This window comes from Trichosurus vulpecula, chromosome 1 (assembly GCF_011100635.1).
Source record: "Trichosurus vulpecula isolate mTriVul1 chromosome 1, mTriVul1.pri, whole genome shotgun sequence".
In the NCBI taxonomy this organism is placed as follows: Eukaryota; Metazoa; Chordata; class Mammalia; order Diprotodontia; family Phalangeridae; genus Trichosurus; species Trichosurus vulpecula.
Window position 1 is genome coordinate 51,663,964 of NC_050573.1, and position 21,716 is coordinate 51,685,679.

At 42.7% G+C, this 21,716-nt stretch overlaps 1 protein-coding gene across 1 annotated transcript in view; it reads left to right on the forward strand.

Annotated features, from left to right (window-relative positions):
- The first annotated feature begins 1,824 nt into the window (after positions 1-1,824).
- LOC118833083 (ceramide synthase 4-like) overlaps positions 1,825-21,716 on the forward strand; it is a 37,845-nt gene continuing 17,953 nt past the window's right edge. Inside the window, exons 1-6 of the mRNA XM_036740475.1 lie at positions 1,825-1,864; positions 10,131-10,304; positions 13,570-13,687; positions 15,112-15,230; positions 15,412-15,469; positions 17,789-17,839. Of these exons, the coding sequence (XP_036596370.1) occupies positions 10,132-10,304; positions 13,570-13,687; positions 15,112-15,230; positions 15,412-15,469; positions 17,789-17,839 (519 nt within the window). The 5' untranslated portion in view covers positions 1,825-1,864; position 10,131. The remainder of the gene's footprint in view (positions 1,865-10,130; positions 10,305-13,569; positions 13,688-15,111; positions 15,231-15,411; positions 15,470-17,788; positions 17,840-21,716) is intronic.

The window sequence follows — 21,716 nt, forward strand, 5'->3', positions numbered from 1 at the left end:
GGGAGAGAAGAGGAGAGCCTACACTGGGCAGAGCTGGTAAGTTACCAAATACATGTGAACAACTGATTGTTCTTATGGAAAGGAAAGGATAGGAGGTCTGAGCCAGGAAAGCTCTTGCCCCAGGCTTTGTCCATGAGGAGAACAATTTGTGCACACAGTCCCCTAATCCTCCTGCTTTGCCGGGCAGGGAGAAATCAGTTAATATATATTGATTAAGTGCCTATGATGTGTTAGGCACCATGCTAATCACTGAGGATAAAAAAAGAAAGGTAAATAAAATAGTCCCTGCTCTGAGGAGCTCGCAATTTAATTGGGAAGACAAAATGCAAACAGCTATGTTGAAATAAGTTAGATAAAGGATGAATTGGAAACAGTGGGAAGGCACTATCATTAGGGGGGATTGGGAAAAATTTCCTGAAGCTAGGACTTGGAAAAAGGGGAGAAAATTGAGGGAGGAAGGGAGCCTGTGTCTGAATATGCTAGGGTAGTACTTGGTGTTGGGGCAGCTGGGTCTGAGAGGGCATTAGTATCTTGTGGTGGGGAACCCCTAAACCTGTGGGGAGCTGTTAGTGGGCGAGAGTGCTCCTTGGAAGCCATGAACCTGTCTGCCTTGAGGGAACTGTGACCAGTGGGAGTGAGTTAACATTTATTAAGCACTTACTATATACCAGACGCTATTCTAAGCTTTGGGTATGTAAAGAAAGACAAAAACAGAAGCCCTGAGTTCAAGGAACTCCCATTCTACAATATGCAAGATATTTATAGTGTACATGGGAGGTAACTCAGAGGGAAGGGGTAGAGGTAAAGGGGGAAGAGAAGAAGAGGGGTGGGACAGGGAAAGGCCTCCTGGAGATGGGAAATTTGAGCTGAGTTCTGAAGGAAGCCAAGACTCACAGTAACATGAGGAAGGCACTGCAAGCCAGAGAGAAGGCTTGGAGTGGGAAGATGACTTATGCTAGGAGAAGCAAGGAGGCCAGGGTAGCTGGATTATAGAGTATATGGACAGGGAAGGTGTCTGGGGGCAGGAAGTGTAAAGTGTTTGACTACTGGAAAAGTGGGAAAGGGCCCTGTGTCCTTGTGTTCAGTGTCTGGAGGGGGTGGTGTCATGACCCTGGGAGTACCAGAGACGTCTGGTGGGAGGAGGTACTCCTCTTTCTTCAGTTGGGCTGAGTGCCCCAGCGTGAGGCAGGGTGGTGATCCTGTGGGGAGGGGGATGAGTGGAGGTGAGCTTGCATGGAGGAGTGGGTGCCGGGTTGGAGACTGGCTAAGTCCCTGGAAGCCCAGAGGCGGTGGTCGGAAAAGTCAGTTCACCCACCTTTAGTATCCGGCTGGAGCAGTGACTGGGGCCAGGCCAGAGAGGGAGAAGGTTCAGGGATTTCTGATGACTCCTGTGAATCTGTCGGGCTCCACTAATTCTTTTTCCCGCACCCCTACCCGTTTCCTCACTTTCCTTCCACCTCCTCTCATTCCGCACCCCTCCTGCCCGGGGAATCGCCCTGCGGACACCTGTTTCTTCCCCCAGCCTCTGGCCTCTAGCCAGGGAGCCACCCGCCTCCCTCCAAAACCACCCCCCCTCCAGAGCCCGCCCCAGATCCTCTCGGTGTTCTCATCACCAAGCTCCCTTTGTCCCGCCTGCTCCGCTTTCTAGGCTCGGGCTCTAACTCGCTCCAGGCTCTTCTCTACTCTCCACCCTCCAGGGCCCCTGCAGTTCCCCTAGAGACCATTCCCTAAGGGTAGCCTACTCACCCTGTTTGCCTTCCACTTGAGAAGGGACACAGAACCAAACCGTGCCACTTGAGCCAAGGCTGCTCCAGAGGAGGGGAGACTCGGTCCTGTTTTCCGTCTTTCTGCCCTTCGGCAGCAGGTAAGTGCTTCCTCCCACCCCCTTTATCCTTTGTCCTGGCAGCTAACCAGCCCCCATTCTTAATGGTTTCACCAACTCACAGCCACTCGGTTGATGTTCACTGCGCCCAGCCCCTTTGCCCAGGATCTTGCCCGCCCCGCCTGCCCAACCAGGAGGCTCCTATAGGTCTGTCCTGCCGGTGGCACTCTCTGTCCCTCATGCCTGGAGCACACTTCCTCCTCAGCTCCTCTTCATTCAACAAGCGTTTATCCTTGGTTTCCTTTAAGGATCTTATCAAACAGTAATTCCTGCCTGAGATATTTTCCCCTCCTCCCGCACCCCCTACAGTGCCCAAGTGCCTCTCCTTCCTCCATTATCTTGTATCTTTCCGGTATATAGTTATATGTGTAATGTCTCCACGAGTACAATGAAAATTCTAGGGGGCAGGGAGTATTTCACTTTTGACTTTGCAGCCTGAGTACTTTGCACGGTGACTGACACGTAGTTCGACTTAAAAAAAAATTCTTGCTGATTAATTTGTCTAACACATGCTTCTTCCAAACCTCAAGGGAGGCTTCCTGGTAAACACACACACACACACACACACACACACACACACACACACACACACCCTCCTTACTTTGTTCCTTTCCCTCTATCCTTTTGTACTTCCCAAGTGACCTCACCCCCCCTCCCATAGCACAGGGCTCCCCCTTCTGTGATACCCCCATTTTATACACACACACATCCCAAATGCCAGGCACCCATATCACAAATACATACCCATGTCAAACATACATATAAATATTTGTGTCACACATCTCTGTCTTTCTTGGTTCACACCCAGTTTCTGAAAAGATCTGTTACCCTCAGGTTAACACATTTAATCCCTGTTTCACGCCTTCTTTTATATCTTTCACACATCTACTTCTAGGGACATGAGGCTAGTCCAGGTTTGCTCTCAGGTCCAAGATAATCCTAAACCCAGAAGAAATCTGGTCAAAATTTCTTCTCACTTCTTGAGGGTAGAAGGTTGAGGATCAAGGTGGACCCCAACCAGGATTCAACCTCCCAACTTGCTTGGCTAAGAGGCAGAAGAATGTCCTATTGGAAGAAATATTGGACAGACTGGTGCTCATGGGTATCGTCCATGGCCTGAACTGCTGGTGCTGAGAGGGATGGGATAGGGTGAGGCATAGTCCTCAGGGTGAGGTTACCTGGAGAGAAAAACCTATGCTTGGCCCCCCAGGGCCAGTCTCCTGTGCCTTCTTGTGACTATTAAAGACGAATGCTGAGTTCAGGCCCCCATTCCCAAGGGAGGCTTCATTGTTTCCTCCACTACTCTCTTCATACTTCTTTTCTCTCTGCCCTGCTCCTATGGCTCCCAAGTGATCTCACTTCCCCATCTAATACCCTTCCTTTTTGTTTCACCCTAACTCCTATGACATCTCCCTATGCCCTGATCAATCATATTACTCTCCAACTTCCTTCCAACTTTACCTCTGACTTTCTAGATTTTGCTACCCTGCCTCAGGAAGGGAAATTGGATGGTAATATGATCATCCAGAGCATTGGGTCCACTACCTGCATGATTTCCATGGCACTTCTGCTCTCATCTGAGCTCCCTCAGCCTTTGTGGACAGTAGTCCACAATCCAGCACCCCCTTATATTAGAACTTTCAGTTCTATGAGGTCTTGACTCCGAAGTCAACTTGGTTCTATAAGGTCTTGACTCTCAAAGTCATGTTCCTCCCATGCTTCCTTTATTCTTGTCTCTCTATTCTTAGCTTGATTTCAGAAAATATTTGAACAGTTTGAGCTATCCCAAAGTGGATTGGGTTGCATGGAGAGGTCATGGGTTCCCCTTCAAGAAGATGATGGATGGACAGGGATTCTTGTTTGTATATGAATTGGACCCTTCTAGTTCTGCAATTCAGGTGCTTCAGAGCTCTAGGTAAGAAATATGAATTCCCAGAGAGGCAGAGCCAAGATGGTTGAGTATAAGTAGCAACTCAGCTGAACTCTCCAAGCATACCCCTCTAAATAACTTTAAAATAATGCCTCAAATTGCATTCTGGAGTAGCAGAGATAATAAAAGGTCACAGTGAGACGTTTTCAGAGAAAGAACTTATGGACCCTGAATGCAGATGGAAGCGTAATTTTTTTCATATTTTTCAATTTTTCTTGTATTTTTATTTTTTGCAACATGACTAACACAGAAACATATTTTTGCAATATTTCACGTGTATAATTAACATCACATTTTCTGCCTTCAGAATGGGTGGAAGAACGGTATGATGGAGAGAGCTCAAAATTTTTTAAAAATGAATGTTAAAAAAGATAAATATTTAGAATAATAATTACTAGTTGATGACAGCTTGATAGAGCAATGAATAGAGTACTAGACCTGGAGTCAGGAAGACCTGAATTCTGATTCTGCCTCAGACACTTACTCAGTGTCTGACTCTGGGCAAGACACTCACAGCCTCAGTTTCCTCATCTGTAAAATGGAGATGATAATAGCATCTACCTTCTAGGATTCTTATAAGGATAAAAGGAGTTAATATTTGTAAAACGCTTTTAAAGCTTAGGTGCCATGTAGATGTTATGTAGATGTTAGCTATAATGATGATGATAATAAAGAATTTAGAAGAAGTCTCCAGGGGAGCTCCCCAGGTATTTGCCTTACCCATGGGTTAAAAAATTAATTTCCCAAATACAAGAGGAGGGAGCTACGGCTAGACACGTATTCATCTAGAGGATATCTGAACTCAGCCCAGCCCTCTGGACTTGGGAAAATCTCTTCCATCCTTGTCACTTCTCTTAAAAGAGGTAGTCCAATGAAGAGACTTCACTTTGGTAGGCAGTATATCTGGTTTCTGTTCTTAGATATGCCAATAACTTTACTGAGTGACCTCAAGCAAACCTCTTTGTTCTCTGTTTGTGGTAGCTAATTCCAAAGGAAGGGGAGGGGATCAAACTCTCCTGCCTGTTCCCCAACATTTAGTCTGAAGTGCTCTCTAAAAGAATACTGATAATTAGCCCTGTGCCACTAAAAAGTGAAAGCAAAATGCAATATATCACCTTCATACAGCAGTACATACAGCTTACGTGTACCACCAGTAAGACTATGAGGATATGAGTCTTTGCAGAGATAAGTTATAGCCACTCAGATCTTAAACAGATATTGAGAGCAGGGAGTGCAAATGAGACTCTTATTGGCTCCCTGAGATACTTCCAGATGAAAGACACACTCTTTCAGGCCTATTGTTACCTTATTTGGGGAGAAGGGGATAGGTGAGGGATAGCATGCCAGGCAGAGAAAACTTTTGAAACAAGTAGGAGAAAAGAAAAGAAAAATATGTTACCCTTTTGGTCTTTTATACATTTTTTAGATTTTATTTTTAATTTATGCAATAAAACAAGCATTTCCATAACAAAGTACAATAAAAATGATGATTGTACATGAAACTGCAAATCCACTATGCACAATTTGCTAATCCATTCAAATATACAGCAAAATTATCAAGTAAATTTCTTTTTCCTCCTTCCCTCCCCCCCACCCTAGAGATGACTACCATTAGACACAAATAAATATGCATATATGTGTGTGTGTACATATATATATGCACATATACATATATCTATATATACATACATATATTTAAAATTATTCTATACATACTTCTATTTATCAGTTCTTTCTCTGGATGCAGATAGTTTCTTCATACGTCCTTTAAAGATTTAAGATTATGGGATAAGAATTCATTATTTTGTGAAAATTCTAGGGAAAACTGGAAAGCAATATGACAGAAACTAGGCATAGACAATACCTTACACCATTTACCAAGATAAGGTTATAATCAATACATGACCTAGCTATAAAGAGATTTTACAAGAAAATTAGAAGAACACAGCATATTTCTTATTAGACTTATGGATAGGCAAACAATTTATGAATAAACAAGAGATGGAGAGCAAAGTTAGGTGTAAAATGGATAATTTCAATTATATTTAAAAAGTTTTGTACAAATAAAACAAATATGGTATGTGAATTTATGAAGCTCCAAGCCCCATGGTTCAAAGAAAACAATTAACTTTTAACATACAAGCAAAAGGGATTATAAGAAGAAATACCTGATGCAAAACATGCTTCTGCCTAGTTGTCTCCCACAGTGGGAGTTGCATGTGCATTTTCAGTAGACTTTACAGTAATAATTTCTTATTGAATAAGAATTAGAGATAGCAACAATAAGATGATAACAATAACAATCTTATCTGGCATTTACTTTCACTTCTGAGTGTAAAAATTCATACATCATTATTGGCTCATTGAGCCAAGAAGTGGGTGACAGTGGTCAGAAGAAAGCACTGACTAGTGAAAAAAAGTCCTGCCAGGGTAGCCTTCCCCTCTCCTGGACTCAGTTTCCCCATTTGTAAAACAAAAAGTCTGGACTAGTCTAAATAAAGGTCCTCTTTCAGCTCTGCCATTCTCTGCTCTAAGGGCTCTCCTACCTCTGACATTCTGTGTTCTAAGGACCTCTCCAAGTCTGATCTTTTACTTGTCTGTAGATAGTTGGTAGTTGGTGAGTGGGTTCCAATTTGGACCTTACTAGGCTTCCTTCCCCTATGTTTTCTTGCTTAATCATCCAACCCTTCTTTTTCCTTTCCTGCCTCCTCACAGAGCTCTTGAGATTGTTGTTACTCATCCTTCATTCTTGAAGAGGATCAATGACACGAGGAGGGTGATATCCTGAAATGTAGGTGAATTGGATTTAAGTGAAGCGTAGCTGTGCAGAGTTGTCTCTCGCCGTCTCCTCCAGAATCATTGGAGTCCAATGACAAGACATAAGTCAGGATGACTGGCAGTGGCTCCAGATGCAGTGGGAGCCTTTTAAAGTTAACGTCTTTCCGAGGTCTCAGTTTGTCTCAGGCAACACCCATTCAGTAATTAAAGGCTAGGTAAGAATTGAGGCAGAAGATGGCCTAGTTTGCCTTCAGAAAAGAATATACCTGGGAAGGGAAGACCCTCAGAGTTTCTAGCCAGAATGGAAACAATTGCTATTTACACTCATTCTGAGCCATCAAAACCCATGAGATGCCATTTAGGAAGGGGCAGTGTAAAAACAAGCTGCAGATTGAGGTTTGCTGGCAGCCTCTGGGGCATCTGACTCAGGGCAGACCCACAAAGGCTTCTAGGTTAGAAAAGAGAGGCATAGTCTGGTTTCTTCCCATTCATTATGAGCCAGACCTCTGAAAATTACTTTTGTCCAGAGAAGGCAGAACAGCTTATCACCCTCTTTCCATCTGTAAACCCCAGGACTGGCAAGGGAATGAACATCAGGGAGGTAGATAGGGCCTGTATATTACAGGAGAACACAGTCAGCTGTACCCTGACTGTCCATATAGTTACCAAGTAACTGGATGGAATATGGCTCCTCTCCTAGGATTAGTTCATCAGCGCACAGATATTCATTCCTACTTCAGTTGCTCATGCTGTGCCCACCTTCTATTTTCCATTGGGTCAGGGTCCAAGGGAATTAGCAGAATACTCCATGTAATGCTTATGTATAATGCTCTAGCCCTACTAGGCATATTATATTGATTAATGTGGTTGCTGGATGCCTTCCTCATCAAGACTACACAACTGATACCATCTTCCCCTCAAAGCTGGGGAGGCAGCATATATGCCTAGCTGGGCTTGAGGACAATTTTATCTCAGATGGTGCACCAGAAGATAGGAGAGATGGGAGAAGTGAAGTTGTAGATTTCTCTGGTCAACAAGGAGGAGCTTCCTCTTCAAGTTCATTAGAGAAGAAGAGGGTAAAGGTGGAAATATTTGACACATGCCCTAGATAGTCAATCAGTGAACAAGCACATATTGAATGTTTTGTGCTGGGTCATGCTAAGTTCTAGAAAAAGAAAGATATTCCAAAAAGCAAGGGGGGAGGGGAATGGGGAATACTAGGAGAATGGACTTCAGAATTCACCAAAGAGATCAGAGCCCCAGGATAACTCTGCTTCTTCTGAGGAAGGCACAGACATTCTCTCAGTCAACAAATCAGGTCGATAAGTATTTATTAGACTTTCAACTATGGGACAGAGCTAAGCACCAGGAATACTCCCCTGCGCTCCAGTTGCCCAGGTTTGAAACCTTAGCATTATCATTAATTACTCAGTCTTCCTTAGCCCTCATATCCAATCCCTTGCCAAGTCTTACTGAATCTGTCTCCACAGCCTAGCTTGAACCTGCCCCCTCTCTTTACTCATGCAGCTCTCAACGAGACCAAGCAAAGATCCCATCCCTCTTGGGGTTCTCCTCTTTTCCTCAATGTTGCTTTAAACAACAACACTCCTATATTAGTGACCTTAGCTTTCCTTTCTATCTTACACTCATTTGAAACTAATCACTCATGAGGCTATTTTGCAGGATCATGCCATGCTCTTATATTCATTTATCTCCTGTTATCTACTCTTGCTTCCATCTTCTGTATATAACTTTATAAAAATCTGAACTACTTAGTGAGTTCACTGTACATCCACAGGGCAAAGTGGATAGAGCCCTGGGCCTGGAATCAGAAAGACCTGAGTTCAAATCGGGCCTCTGACACCTGATGTGTGACCCTGGATGAGTCACTTAATTTCTGTCTGCCTCAGTTTCCTCAGCTGTAAAATGAGGATAATAATAGCACCTACATCCCATGGTCATCATAGGATCAAATGAGTTATCTGTCAACTTCTTAGCATAGTACCTAGTATATGATAGGTGCCTGATAAATGTTTCCTTCAGAAAACTTCCATCTTTCCTAATCTTTGGAATTGCTTCCTTGAACAAAACGTTCTTAAAAATAAGAGGTATGGAAAAGTAGCATGGGCTCCGACAGGAGGTAACAGGTTTCCGTTCTTTGGAGGTCTTCAAAAGGAAACCTGGCTCAAGGCCCTTGTGGGGTCAGCTGGAGGGGGGAATTCCTCTTCACTGATTGCTTGTTCATGCATCGTTGGATTAGATGGTCTCGAGGATCCCTTTCAAATCTAAGATGCTCAGTTAGTGAGAATGAGATGCCAGGTACTGAGCTAGGAGTTAGTGGTATATGGACAAAACAAAGAAAAAACCAGCTCTTGCCTCACAAGGAATTCATATTCTCTTTTGGGTAATGCTTCTGGCCCAGGATAGACAAGGGATATAGTATATAGGGAGGGGCACTACCCCCATGTAAGGAGAGTCAATGTCTTTCTCTGGAAATGGGATAATGGCCTGGCTTCTCAGTGGGGGCCCAAAAGTCTTCCTTGATCTCACCAGCCACTGCCATTTGGGGGCAGAAGGACATTCAGGGGAAGGAGGCACCTTTGAGGTCTTCCTGAACTCAGAGAGGTGAGGTCGCAGAGCCTTGGTCTCAAGCTTTCCTTACTAGCAGCCTGCAGAGAGGTTATTGGCAAAAGACGGGGGAGAGAAAGCAGGCCAGGGCAAACTCTTCTAGAAGATGCTTAGAGTGACAGAGCTGGACAGGCCCTGAGAGAGGGTCTAGTACCACTCTCACTTGAAGCAAGAATCCTCTCCTACATTGTCACCAACAAGGATCATTACATAGCCTTTCTCCCTGAATACTTTCAGTGATGGGGAGATCACTGTTCTTGCTTGAACTGAATGGTTGCCCCTAGCTCTGTCATTCTCTTTTTTGGTCTAACCCTCTTAGTTCTGACATTTACTAAGGACCTTCCACCTCTGGCATTCTGGGTTCTGTGGGAGATGCCAGTTCTTTTGGTTCTAGAATCTGTTTCCCTTCTTGGGAACCTCTGTCACCTTGACAATCCATGGTCACATCAGAAACAGCACTGGGCTGAGTTAATCTGTTTAAGGCAGGTGCTGGACAGATTGGGATACCTGAATCTCTTATGCCAAGGAAGATTTAGGCAGCAGCCAGCATGTGAGATGAGAACTGTCCTGCCAATATGTTCTCACCTGACCCTTAACCCCCAATTCCCAGGAACTTTGGGTGGCAAATGCATTAGAAATGGCCTGGGAGGGGGAAGCAGGAGACCTGAGTTCTAGGCTCAGCTCTGTCATCAACTTACCATGTGACCTTGGGTAAGTATCCTATTTTGGGTCCTCAGTTTCTCTATCTGTAAGATGAAGTGCTTAGACTTCCTTAAGGCTCTTACAGTTCTGACATTCTCTGTTTCTAAAATTGATGATCTGGGTGCATTGACTTTGTTAACTAGTTCTTGAATAATCAACACATGCTTTACCTTGCTGATCCCTTTGAGAAATTTGGTGTCTTACCCTCAGGATGCTGGACACGCTGTACAAGTCATTTTGGAAGGCTGAGTACTGGATGCCCCCTGGATACACTTGGGCTGATTTGGAAGATTCAGATGGCATCACATACCCTCATCCCAAAGACCTGCTGGCAGCCATTCCTCTGACATTTGTCTTAATAATCATTAGATATGGCATTGAGAGGTGAGTCAACTGTGGAGGGTTTCCCCGTACCCCCTTTTTTAGAAACTTAAAATTTTGTTGATGCCTTTTGTTTTTATGGTTCTTTCAGGATATGCCCTCCCCTGTTCCCAACCTACCCAGTGTATACTTTCACTTCTAACAAAGAAAAAAGTTAATCAAGAACAACCGATGCATCAATCACATCTGACAATGTATGCAACGTTCTGCATCCATAGGACTCCACATCTATAAGGAAGGCAGGGACCAGTTAATTACTTCATCTCTTCAAGGGAAAAGTGAGGCAAGATTTGTCATTAAATTAATTAACATTCAAGTCCATTTACATTATTGTAGTCATTGTGCATACTGTTCTTAGGAGTTTTACTTCACTAGACATTAGTTCAGTCAAGTTTTTTTCAAGTTTCTCTAAATTCCTCACATTCATCATTTTGTTTAGCAAATAATTTTCCATTAAATTCATACACCAGAATTTATTTAGCTATTCCCTAAACAATAAGAATGTATTATGTTATCAGTTTTTGTTTTTTTTTGCTTCCTACCACAAAATGTGCTGTTATTAATTATTAAGATTTTATCATATGTGAGAACTTTCCTTACAGCACTGACACTCTTAGGGCACTATATATACCTAGCAATGAGATGTCTGAGTCAAATGGTTTCAATAGTTTAGTAACTTTTGTAGCATTAATCCAAATTTCTTACTAGAAATTTGGACTAATTCAGAGCTCCATCAATATTGTATGCCTATCTTCCCACAGCCCCTCCAGCATTGACAATTTCCATCTTTCGTCATGTTGCTATTTTGATGGGTGTCAAGTGATACATCTTAGTCATTTTTCTCTGCATTTCTCTTATTATTAGTGACATAGAGCAATCTTTTATTTGGCCATTGACAGTTTGTAATTCTTTCTATAACAGTTTGTCGTATCCTTAGATGACTTATCTATTGCCAAACTATTTTGGCTTTCTATATATGTATTAGTTTTCAATATATCTTGCATAGAAGACTCTTACCAAAGATATTTAATGGTAAAAAATTTTTTTTACTAGTTAAGGTTATATTTGTTAGGTTTTCATTTTCTTCCATTTATTCCTTTGCCATTAACTATTATGCCTTTCTTTTGAGTCTATGATGTATCCTTGAACTTAGTTTTGCTCACACCCATTTCATCTTATTGTGTTTCAACAAGATCTCCCTTGGATCACCAGTATGCATTCTTTTTAGCCCAGTCATATTATTTTTCAGTAGAGAAAACTAAGGCTCAAAGAAGTAAGGTGTCTTGCTCAGGGTCACAGAATGGGTGACAGAGCAGAGATTCCAACCCAGATCCTTTAGTTCCAAATCTAACATTCTTCTCACCATATCACACTGTTCTAAGTAGGTTTACAAAGTGTTTTCCTCTTAAATCTTGTGACATTGTAATATTTGAATGTTTAATTCCTTTGGGAAGCCCCTCAACTCTAAGAGGCATCCTCCAGTGGATGGGTGCCCCAGGTTCAAGGAGCTCTGTACATCCATTCCCTTAAAATATTTACCTCATGAGTCCCTACTGATGAGCCCCTTTAACAATCAGCCAGAAGACATAACTAGTTCAAATTAAAAGCATTTAATAAAATGTTAGGGTAAGAAAAGTAGCCCCACATACCTAGAGCCTAATCTCCCCAAAATACAATGTACCAGTGGAAAGAATGACCACATATCTGTAAGATACATGGGGAGTTACACATGTAGGTTATTTGTGTGGAAAGGCAACTCTTATCTTGCTAAGTTGCAGATGTCTCCTGTTGACATAAGTCTCATAGGCTACTGAATAGGCCCTGGTCCATGCTGGTCTAGTCCCTGTCAAATGCTTATCTTTTGGCCCCCAATCTCCTGGTCCCCACAGGACTGTGGTGTGCTAGCTTGGCTATAGTCTCTTTGTAATACTTCCAGCTTCTGACTAGCTCCCTGAGCTACCACTGTGCCAAGATGTTTTTACCTAGCTCTTTTAGAAAAGAGAGAAGAATCCTTATTCTGGGACCAGAAGAAACTTCTGTTTTATTCCCTACTGAAGCTTTTTATTTCCCCACCAATTTTCAACCCTTGAGGTCAAATTCTTTAGGAAAAAAAGCAACAGGGTCCTTCCTGGCACTGAATGCCCAGACCATGTCTTTAGACAATTTATGGTACTTGATTTGGTCCCTTACATCAGAAACCTCATGCTAGCTTAGAGTAAGTTTTCTATTGATAACAGTTTTCCTCTGTTCAAAGGCTTGGGTATAAATCAGATAATGTACGTTTGTTTACTTAATGATTATCAAATAGCTCTTGGGGTCAGAGTTCCTTAGTTTCTAAACACTCAATTTTTCCAGTTGTCTCCATCCCAATGATTGGGTTGAAAAAGATACAGAGGCAAGCTATGCCCAAGAGTAAGGCCTTTGCTTGTCTCTGCTTCTTTCTCACCTACATTCCTGGCTCCTTCACTTGCAGGTGCAGTGACTCATAGCCATACAAATATGATCAGATATAATTGAGCCATAAGAAATGGAGTGGTGCCTCAGCATTTTTTCTGCCTTGTATTCAGGTCCAGATAAATTGTAGGACACTGCTTCCCTGAAAACTCTCGCATAATTCTTACACATTAGCTTGCTTTCTTTCCTCACTTACCTTTGAAGTCCAGAACTAATGCCACCTTCTCCAGGAAGACTTCCTTGACTTCTTTCCCTCCCTTGTCCCTAGTCGGTAATGGCCCTCACCTTTTCCTTTTCACTACTTTGAAGCACTTACTATATAATATTATAGATATCTTTGTGGGTGTCTTATTCCCCTACCAGACCATAAGCTTCTTAAGGGCAAGGATAGTGTCTTAATTAAAGTCTGTCTCTCCCTGTAACACTGGACACTTGGCTTGGTACACAATAGGTACTTACCAAACACTTAATAAATTTAAGGGGAGGAGAATGTTTGCTTTTTGGTTGTAGCCCCAGAATCTTGGGGCACTCATCTGATTCACTGAAAAGGGTATTCTTGCTCTCTATTCTGAAAGCCCAGATGTTCCTCCTGTAAGGAAAATTTGGATGTTCTTTGCCCCCAGGATAAAAATCTAGTATGTAGCCCACAGGCACCCCGTCCCTTTCATACATCCTTCTCCCATTCTCCATCTCCCCCAGGCTAAGTCAATTTAGCTGTGGTAGATGAGTTGGTGGGTACGATTTAGCAGAAGTCTCCCAAAGGGCTATAAATAGGAGACTTCCTGAATACTCAGCTCCTCCTGTCCTCTCACAGGATCATAGGACTGCCCTTGAGCAGAGCCCTGGGTGTACGTGACCCTGTCAGGATCAAGGTTACTCCCAACCGCATCCTGGAGTCATTTTTCTGGACCCAGAGTAAGAATCCCAAAAAGGTGAGCAGGACCCAGGTTTGGATACCATTAAAAATCCTACAACGTTTAGGTCTCCATCCCCTTCAACAGGGCAGTCTCTGGTCCTTGAATAAGAAGTGGGGGAGATGGAGGTGCTAAGTGCCCAGGGCTCACTCAGACACCTGCTGTCTATGTTATTGTTTCTTCTAGAGAGGGTGATACTCTGAGCATCAAGTTCTACCAACCTCTAGCCTCAGAGAGGATTAAGAGTTCACAAGAACTGGGTTCTAATTCCACCTCTGCCACTGGCTTACTTTGTGATCTTAGTCAAGTCACTTGACCTTTTTTTGAAGCCTTAATTGTTTCATCTGTAAAATGAGGGAATGATCTCTAAAGACATTCCAGGCTGTCCCACTCTATGTGCTGGAGACATAATTTTCTCCCTATGAGTCATTCCCAATACCGCCTCTCCATATTGAATCAGTTGCCAGGTCTTGGTGATTCTGTTTCTGTAACATTTCCTGAAACCACCTGCTTCTCTCCACTCCTCCCACAGCCACGTTAATCCAGGACCTCACCACCTCTGCCTCCCCTCACTATTGTGATGGCCTCCTAGTTTGTTCCATTGCCCCCATTGTCTTCCCCTCTACAATCCACGCCCCACACAGTCACCAATCAGTCATATCTGACTGTGCCACCTCTCTGCTTCCCTGAATTGACTCCTCTATTGACTCCAAGTTAAATACAATTCTTTTTGACCTGTAAAGCCCTTTACAATTGGACTCCAATCTACCTTTCAAGATTTATTGCTTACCCTACATACTCTGTTCTAGCCAAATCTACCTACTCACTGTCATTTGTAATTGGCATTCCATCTCCCACCCGCATGCCATTTTATAGGCTGGCTCCCCTTTCTTGTATGCTCCTTCTCCAGGAATTCTCTTATTTCTTCATTGTGGAAACCCTCAACTGCCTTCAAGGCTTCTATATCCTTCAAGAAAATTTCCTTAATTTTTCCTAATTATTAATATTCTCCTGAAATCACTTTGTATTTGTTTGCATCTATTTTATATTTAGTTACATGTACACATAGAAGGTAAGCTCAGGGAATCTTTCTATAGTGCCTGACAAGTTGGTTTCAGAGACTCTCTCCCAGTGTGGACCCCCTCTTTCCCAAAGGACAGACAACAAAGCTATGGCAGGGGCCAGGGTATGGCTGGGGGAATGCTGTTATTGGGGGATTTGCACCTCAACTAAGTGGGGAGGGGCTTGGAGGAGGATGAAGCTCCTTGGACCTACCCCTGGAAGCTAGGCTCAAACCCTTTGGACTGAAACATGCCCCCTGCTGTGCTCTTGGGCCCTCCCTGATTAGAGAGACTATATGACCTTAGGGGAGCAGACAGTCATCTGAAGTTAAGGTCCTCCTTTTGTCTGCCCTAACCCTAATCTTTTCCTGCTGTCCCCAGGATGAATTGAATCACCTGGCCAGCCAGTGTAGCCTCTCTTTAAGGCAAGCTGAATGCTGGTTTCGACGCCGCAGAAATCAAGAGCGACCATTACTGAGCAAGAAATTCTCTGAAGCCTGGTGAGCTGGGGGGACCTGATGGAAGACTGACTCCAACGTACCAAGACTTGGGTCAGTGGGCCATGGGACCAGGCCTGATTTGGAAAGCAGGGGCCTCATTTGTTCATCCCTTTACCCATTTTCTCCCACCCCTAGTGATATTACTTCATGTATTCATCTCTACCCCATTCTGTATTTTCAGCTGGAAATTTTTATTTTACTCCACTTCTTTCTTCGACGGCTTGCTCATCTTCTACAATGTGAGTATGTCCTGTCCCATCCCCGGCACATGACTATCTCTCCTCATTTGACTCCATATTCTCTCCATTCCCATTGTATTTGTCCTTCTCCCTTTTTCTGACCATTCATCTTCTTCCATCTTCCTCCAATGCCTTCTATTCCCTCATCTTCTCTCTCCCGGTCCTCTTTGTTCTGTTCTCATACTTTTAACCTTGTCCCTTCTTGCTTTTTCCATCCTTCCTGTCCCTTCCCATCCTCTCTATTCCCATGTCCTCACACTCATCATCCCTCTCCCTTTACACTTTGGGACTTTTTGTACTCTCCATCTCTCATTCTCTTCATCTCTCTCCCCACTCCTTCCCTTGTCCTCTCTGTCCCTCAATCTTTTCCACTCCCATTCCCTTGATTCTTCTTTTCTGGATTCTGTTTCTTCATTCTCTGCCCTCTTAGGCTCTCCATATACTTCATCCCTACCGTCTTTCTCTCTCACCCTGTTTCTTCTCTTTTCTATTTCACCATCGGCCCACCCTACCTTGCTCCAAATCCACCATTCAATCCACCATCAACCCTGAATTGTCCTACATCCTCTAACACTACCCCACTTTGTAGTCCACAGGGACTATGGTGTTTGGGATGGGGAGGAAAGGTCACACTCTCTACAGATGATATAACTAGACTGGTCAGTCTGACCTACAGAAAGGGTGAGTTGGATAGGTACTGAGATAGACATAGTGCCACTCAATCACAGAAAGGAGGATTTCAGAGGGAGCAAGGCCAGGGTTGGTGAGTTAGGAGAGGAGGAAGAAGCAGATCACAGAATCCTAGGAACTGAGAATGGGAAAGGACCACAGCAGTCATCTTTTTCAATCCATATGGAAAAGTAGACCACATTATAACATACCTGACATATGGCCATCACCCAACTTTGGCTTGAAGACCTCCATATAGAAGGAACACTTCATGTCCCAGAGTAGCCCATTCTGCTTTGGGACAGCTCTCATTATTGAGAAGTTTTTTCCTGAGATCAAGCCAAAAATGGCCTCTTTGTAACTTCTACCCATTATCCCTGGTTCTGTCTTCTGGGGCCAAACAGAACAAGGTGAATCCATCCTCCTCATGACAACTAACTTGGAGACAGTCATCATATTCCCCTTGAGTCTTCTCCAAGCTAAACTTGCTCAGTTTCTCTAGTAGATCCTCGTATGATATGAATTCAAAGTGCTTCCCCATCCAATCACTTGTCAAGTCTTGCTAATTCTATTTTGATAACATCTCTAGAGACTATCTCCTCTCCACTGCCACCAGAGGCCCTCTAATTCAGGTCCTCATCACTTTTGCTACCCACTATTGTAATAGCCTCCTAATTGGTTCTGTGGCCCCCATTTAACCCCTTTCTAATAGTCCATCCTCCTCACAGATGTTCCTAAAGCTTCCATCTGACCACGTCACTTCCCTCCTCAAGAAATTTAAATGATTCCCTATTGCCTCTAAGATAAAATACAAACTATTCTCTTTGGCCTGTGAAGCCCTTTACAATTTGTCTTTAATCTATCTTTTTAGGCTTATCACATATAGGCCCCTACCATATTCTAGACACCACATTCTCAACAAATTCACCTACTTCTCATTACTGATTGCCCTCTGGACACTCCCCAGCTTGTCCATTTCCTTCTTAAACAATGGTGCATAGAACTGTACCCAGTCCTCCAGGTTAGGTCTGATGAGAACAGAATACAGCTCCTACTCCTCTCTATTCCTGGAAGCTATGCTTCTCTTAAGGCAGTCCAATGTCCAATTACCTCACTTGGCTGCCATATTACACTGCTAAAACTATATATACATACACATATACATATGTGTGTATACATATATATACATATATGTGTGTGTGTGTATATATATATATATATCTTTATGGAGAGAGAGAAGGAGAGAGAGAGAGAGAGAGAGAGAGAGAGACTGCTCAAATGGTCCAATCATGTAGTAGCTTCTTATTTTGACAGCCCTCTCTAACCCTGCCCTAGCTATTCCAGAGTTAACAGAGGGACCAGAAGCTAATGGCCTGGGATGGTATAGAAAGAAACAAAGGGTCAAGCTTCTCATGTAACCAGGGGTCATACCTAATAAGTTTGATTCTGATTTGTTCTGAACATGGGGAGGAGGGACAAAGGGGAGGTCAGGATAAGGATAGGAAATGATGTAAGGTGGCAATATCATCATTCCTGCTGAGTGCCTGGAGTACCCTGGAGGAATGCTTGAAGCTGTAGAGAGGAACCATTACCTGTGAGAACAAGCCATTCTGAGAGCAGTGTCTAGGACATGTCCCTTGTTTCTTTCAGAAAACCTGGTTTGTCCAGCCACAGACAGTCTGGAATGGATACCCTAAGCAGGTGAGCAGTCCTGGGACAAGGGCAGGTACCAGATTTATCCACTGAAACAAGCCCTAGGAACAACGATGATCATGATTATGATGAAAGCAGGTTTGTAAAGCACTTTACAAATATTATCTCCCTTGATTCTCACAATAACTTGGTGAGGGAGGTACTATGATTATCCTCATTTTACAGATGTGGAAACTGAGGTAGATAGAAGTTAAATGACTTGACCAAGGTCACATAGTTAGTAGGTATCTGAGGCTGAATTTGAACTAAGGTCTTCCTGACTTCAGGTCTAGTACTTCATCCATTCTGCTCCCTAGTGACCAAAAATGAATATAATTGCTGCACCCCCCGCCCCCGCTCTTCCTATCCCTTCTGTAAATCTTCAGAATCACAGAATCTCAACAATGGAAAGAACCAGAAAGGCTGGCTGGCCTAGTCCATAACTGAACAAAATTCTCCTCCATAATTACTCAAAAAATGGTTGAGTTGCCTCTAATTGAAGTTCTCTAGGGGAAACTTTTTGCTTTCCAAGGCAGCCTAGTCTACTTTGGGATAACTGTCTTTGGTAAGAAGTTAGGTCTTACATCAAACCTAAATCTGGCCCGAGAAAAGCTTTCTTCCACTGAGTTTACTTCTTCCCTCTGGGGTCATCATCCATATCATGGCCTTTCAGGTATTTGGAAATATTAACCATGCCCCTTTGTTTTATTTTCTCCAAGCTAACCATACTCAATTTTAAAAAATAAACACTGCTTGCAGTAATGATCCTGATTATTCTTCTTTGAAAACTTCTCCAGTTTGTCAATGTCTTTCCTAAAATATGGCACCCAGAACATAAGTACAGTGACATCAGACTGACTGTAATTCCTTCCCTTCTGGCAATCGATTGTCTTGGGCATTCCCTAAAGAGGTTGCCCCAATTCTTTTCTTCTGTCCTTGAATTGCCCACATCAACCCCTTCACACATCCTGACTCAGCTGAGGACCTTGTCCCATATTTTACTGAGAAAAGCAGCCATTTACTACGAACTCTCTCTTTTCCCCTTGTTCACATCTCAAAATTCCTTGACCTCATCCCTCTTTTTCTCCTCTATATATCTCTGATGAAGAGATGACTCCTCTTACCACAAGGGCAACCCCTCTACAGATTCCCTTGATTTTATCCCTTCCTGTCTCCTTCAACTAATTGCTCCATAATTATATGCAAAAGCACTTGCTTAATGCTGAATATTACTCCTCTCATAATGTAGACAAATATTGAAATAATTCATTTGGTTGTCTCATTACATTGCTAACATATTGAGTTTGTAGTCCACTAAAACCTTCAGATATTTGTCAGATTGATATCTATCGATACCTAACTGATACCAGTTGAAACCTAACCATTTCTGTCCTATATTGTACTGGTCAAATCGATTTTGTAACTTTTAAAGACTTTATGGTTACCCCTCAAAAATTTCATCTTACTAGTTTTATGTAGACATCCTAGACCATGAAGATTTCTTTGGATCCTGTCATCAAGTTTTCTAGCTATCCATTCAGCTTCATGTCATCTGAAATTTTGTCAGTCTGTTGTCTGTGCCATTATCCAAGCCACTCATAAAAAATATTATGTCAAACAACCATTGATCCTGGGACACCCCAGTGGAGGCCTCCTTCCAAGTCACTGTCAAACTGTGACTAAATGACCACCTTTAGAGTATGGCCATTCAACCATGTTTGAATCAACCTAACGGTACCATTTAGTAATTAACATTTTTTATCTTTTCTGCAAGAATATCCTGAGAGATTTTATCAAATGCTTGACATTTAGGTCAACTCTGCAGCATTTCTCTAACTTTCCAATTTGTTTACTTCTTCAGGAAAAAACTAATAAGGTTAGTTGTTATGGTCTGTAACTTTAATTATTCCCTCATTACAATCTCCTTCTTGCAACTGATTCTCTTGGACATTCTCCATAGCAGCTGTCCCTATTCTTCTCTTCTTTCTTTGACCTACCCATACCACCCCCTCTACATATCCTTACTCAGAGGAAAACTTTGTCCCATATTTTACTGAGAAAAGAGGCCATTCATCATGAGCTTCCACTTCTTCCCTTGTCCATATCTCAAAACCCCTTCATATCATCTCTCATTTTCTCCTATACAAAAGTCTCTGATAAAGAGATGGGCCTTCTCACCAAGGCCAAAGCCTCTCCATGTTTCCTTGATCTCATCCCCTTTTTCTCCTTCAAAAAACTCTTCTTTAATTATACCTATCTCCTGGCTCTTTCTCCCTGCCTACAAACATACTTAAGTCCATTCCTTCATTAAAAAGCTATCATTAGACCCTATAATCCCCTCACATTACTTGCAGTTCTCTCCGGTCCTTTGTAACCTGGTATCTGACCTCATTACTCAATTATACCACTCCATCCAAAGTCACCAGTAGCCTTTTAGTTACCAAATTTAATGGTATTTAAAAAAATCTGCATCTTTCTGGACTGCAGCCTTTGATGTTTTTGAACACCCTCTCTTCCTGGATGTTCTCTCCTCCTTGGTTTTTTGTGACATTGCCCTCTCAATGACAATATTCTTAATAGTAGCACTCAGGTAATACTTGAAGGTTTTCAAAGGGTTCTGCTTATGTTATCTCATTTGATCATCTCAATGACCCTGAAAAGTATATGCTGTTATCCTCATTTTACAGATGAACAAACTGATGCTGAAAGAGATTATGACCTCCCCAGGGTCACACAGTGAGGAAATATCTGAAGGAGGATTTGAACTCAGGGCTTCATAACTCCAAGTTCAGTACTCTATCCACTGGGCCATCTAACTGCCTTTTTTTTTCTACTGTCTTACTCTGCCACCTCAGTTTGTTTTCTTGACTTATCATCCATGTCACACCCCTTATCTCTAAGGCTCTGTGTTGGGTCCTTTTCTCTCTTTACAACTCTCTCTTGCTGGCTAGGTGATGCAGTTCATAGCATGCTGGTCTTGGAGGTCAGGAAGACCTGAGTTCAAATCCTGTCTCAGGTACTTCTTAGCTGTGTGACCCTGGGCGAGTCACTTAGCCCTGTTTCTATTTGGAGAAATGCAGATAATCATAGCACCCACTGCCCAGGGTTGTTAGTAGGTTTAAGTGAGATCACATATGTAAAGTGCTTTGCAGATCTTCATCAAGGCCTTGGGTTTAATCATCACCTCTATGCTGATGACTGCTAGATCTATATAACTAGCCCTAGTCTCTCTTTCCCGAGCTTTAATTACACATCTCCAACTGTATTTTGGACCTTTCATGTTGGATCGCCTGCTTGCAACTCACACTCAATATGTCCAAAACACAACTCATTATCTTTACCTCAAAACCATTCTGTCTTCTGAACTTCCCTGTTCTGCTGAGAACAGCCCTATCCTTCCAAATGAGGTTTACACTTTCATGTGGTAGTCATTCTCAACATTTACTTTTCTCTCTCTCATATCCAGTCATATCCTAAATCTTGTCACTACTTCCCGAACATCGGTCACATCTGTCCCCTTCTCTCACTCACATAGCCACAGACCTTCATTACCTCTAACTTAGATTATTGCATTAGCCTCCTCATTGACCTCTCTGCCTTAAGTCTCTCCCCATTCCAATCCATCCTATGTGAACTTTGAAGGCAAGATGGCAAAGAGAAGTCAGGAAGATGCCTGAGCTCTCCTCAGTTTCTTTTGGAAACAACATTAAACCAAGACTCTAAACAAATTCTAGAATGACAAAACCCACAAGAGGACAGAATGCAACAATTTTCCAGCTTAAGATAACTTAGAAGAATGTTAGAAAGGTCTGTCTCACTTGGGTAAAGGCAGAGCACAACAAAGTGCAGATAGCACCCCAGAAAGCCGGCAAGAGGCTCTTAGTCA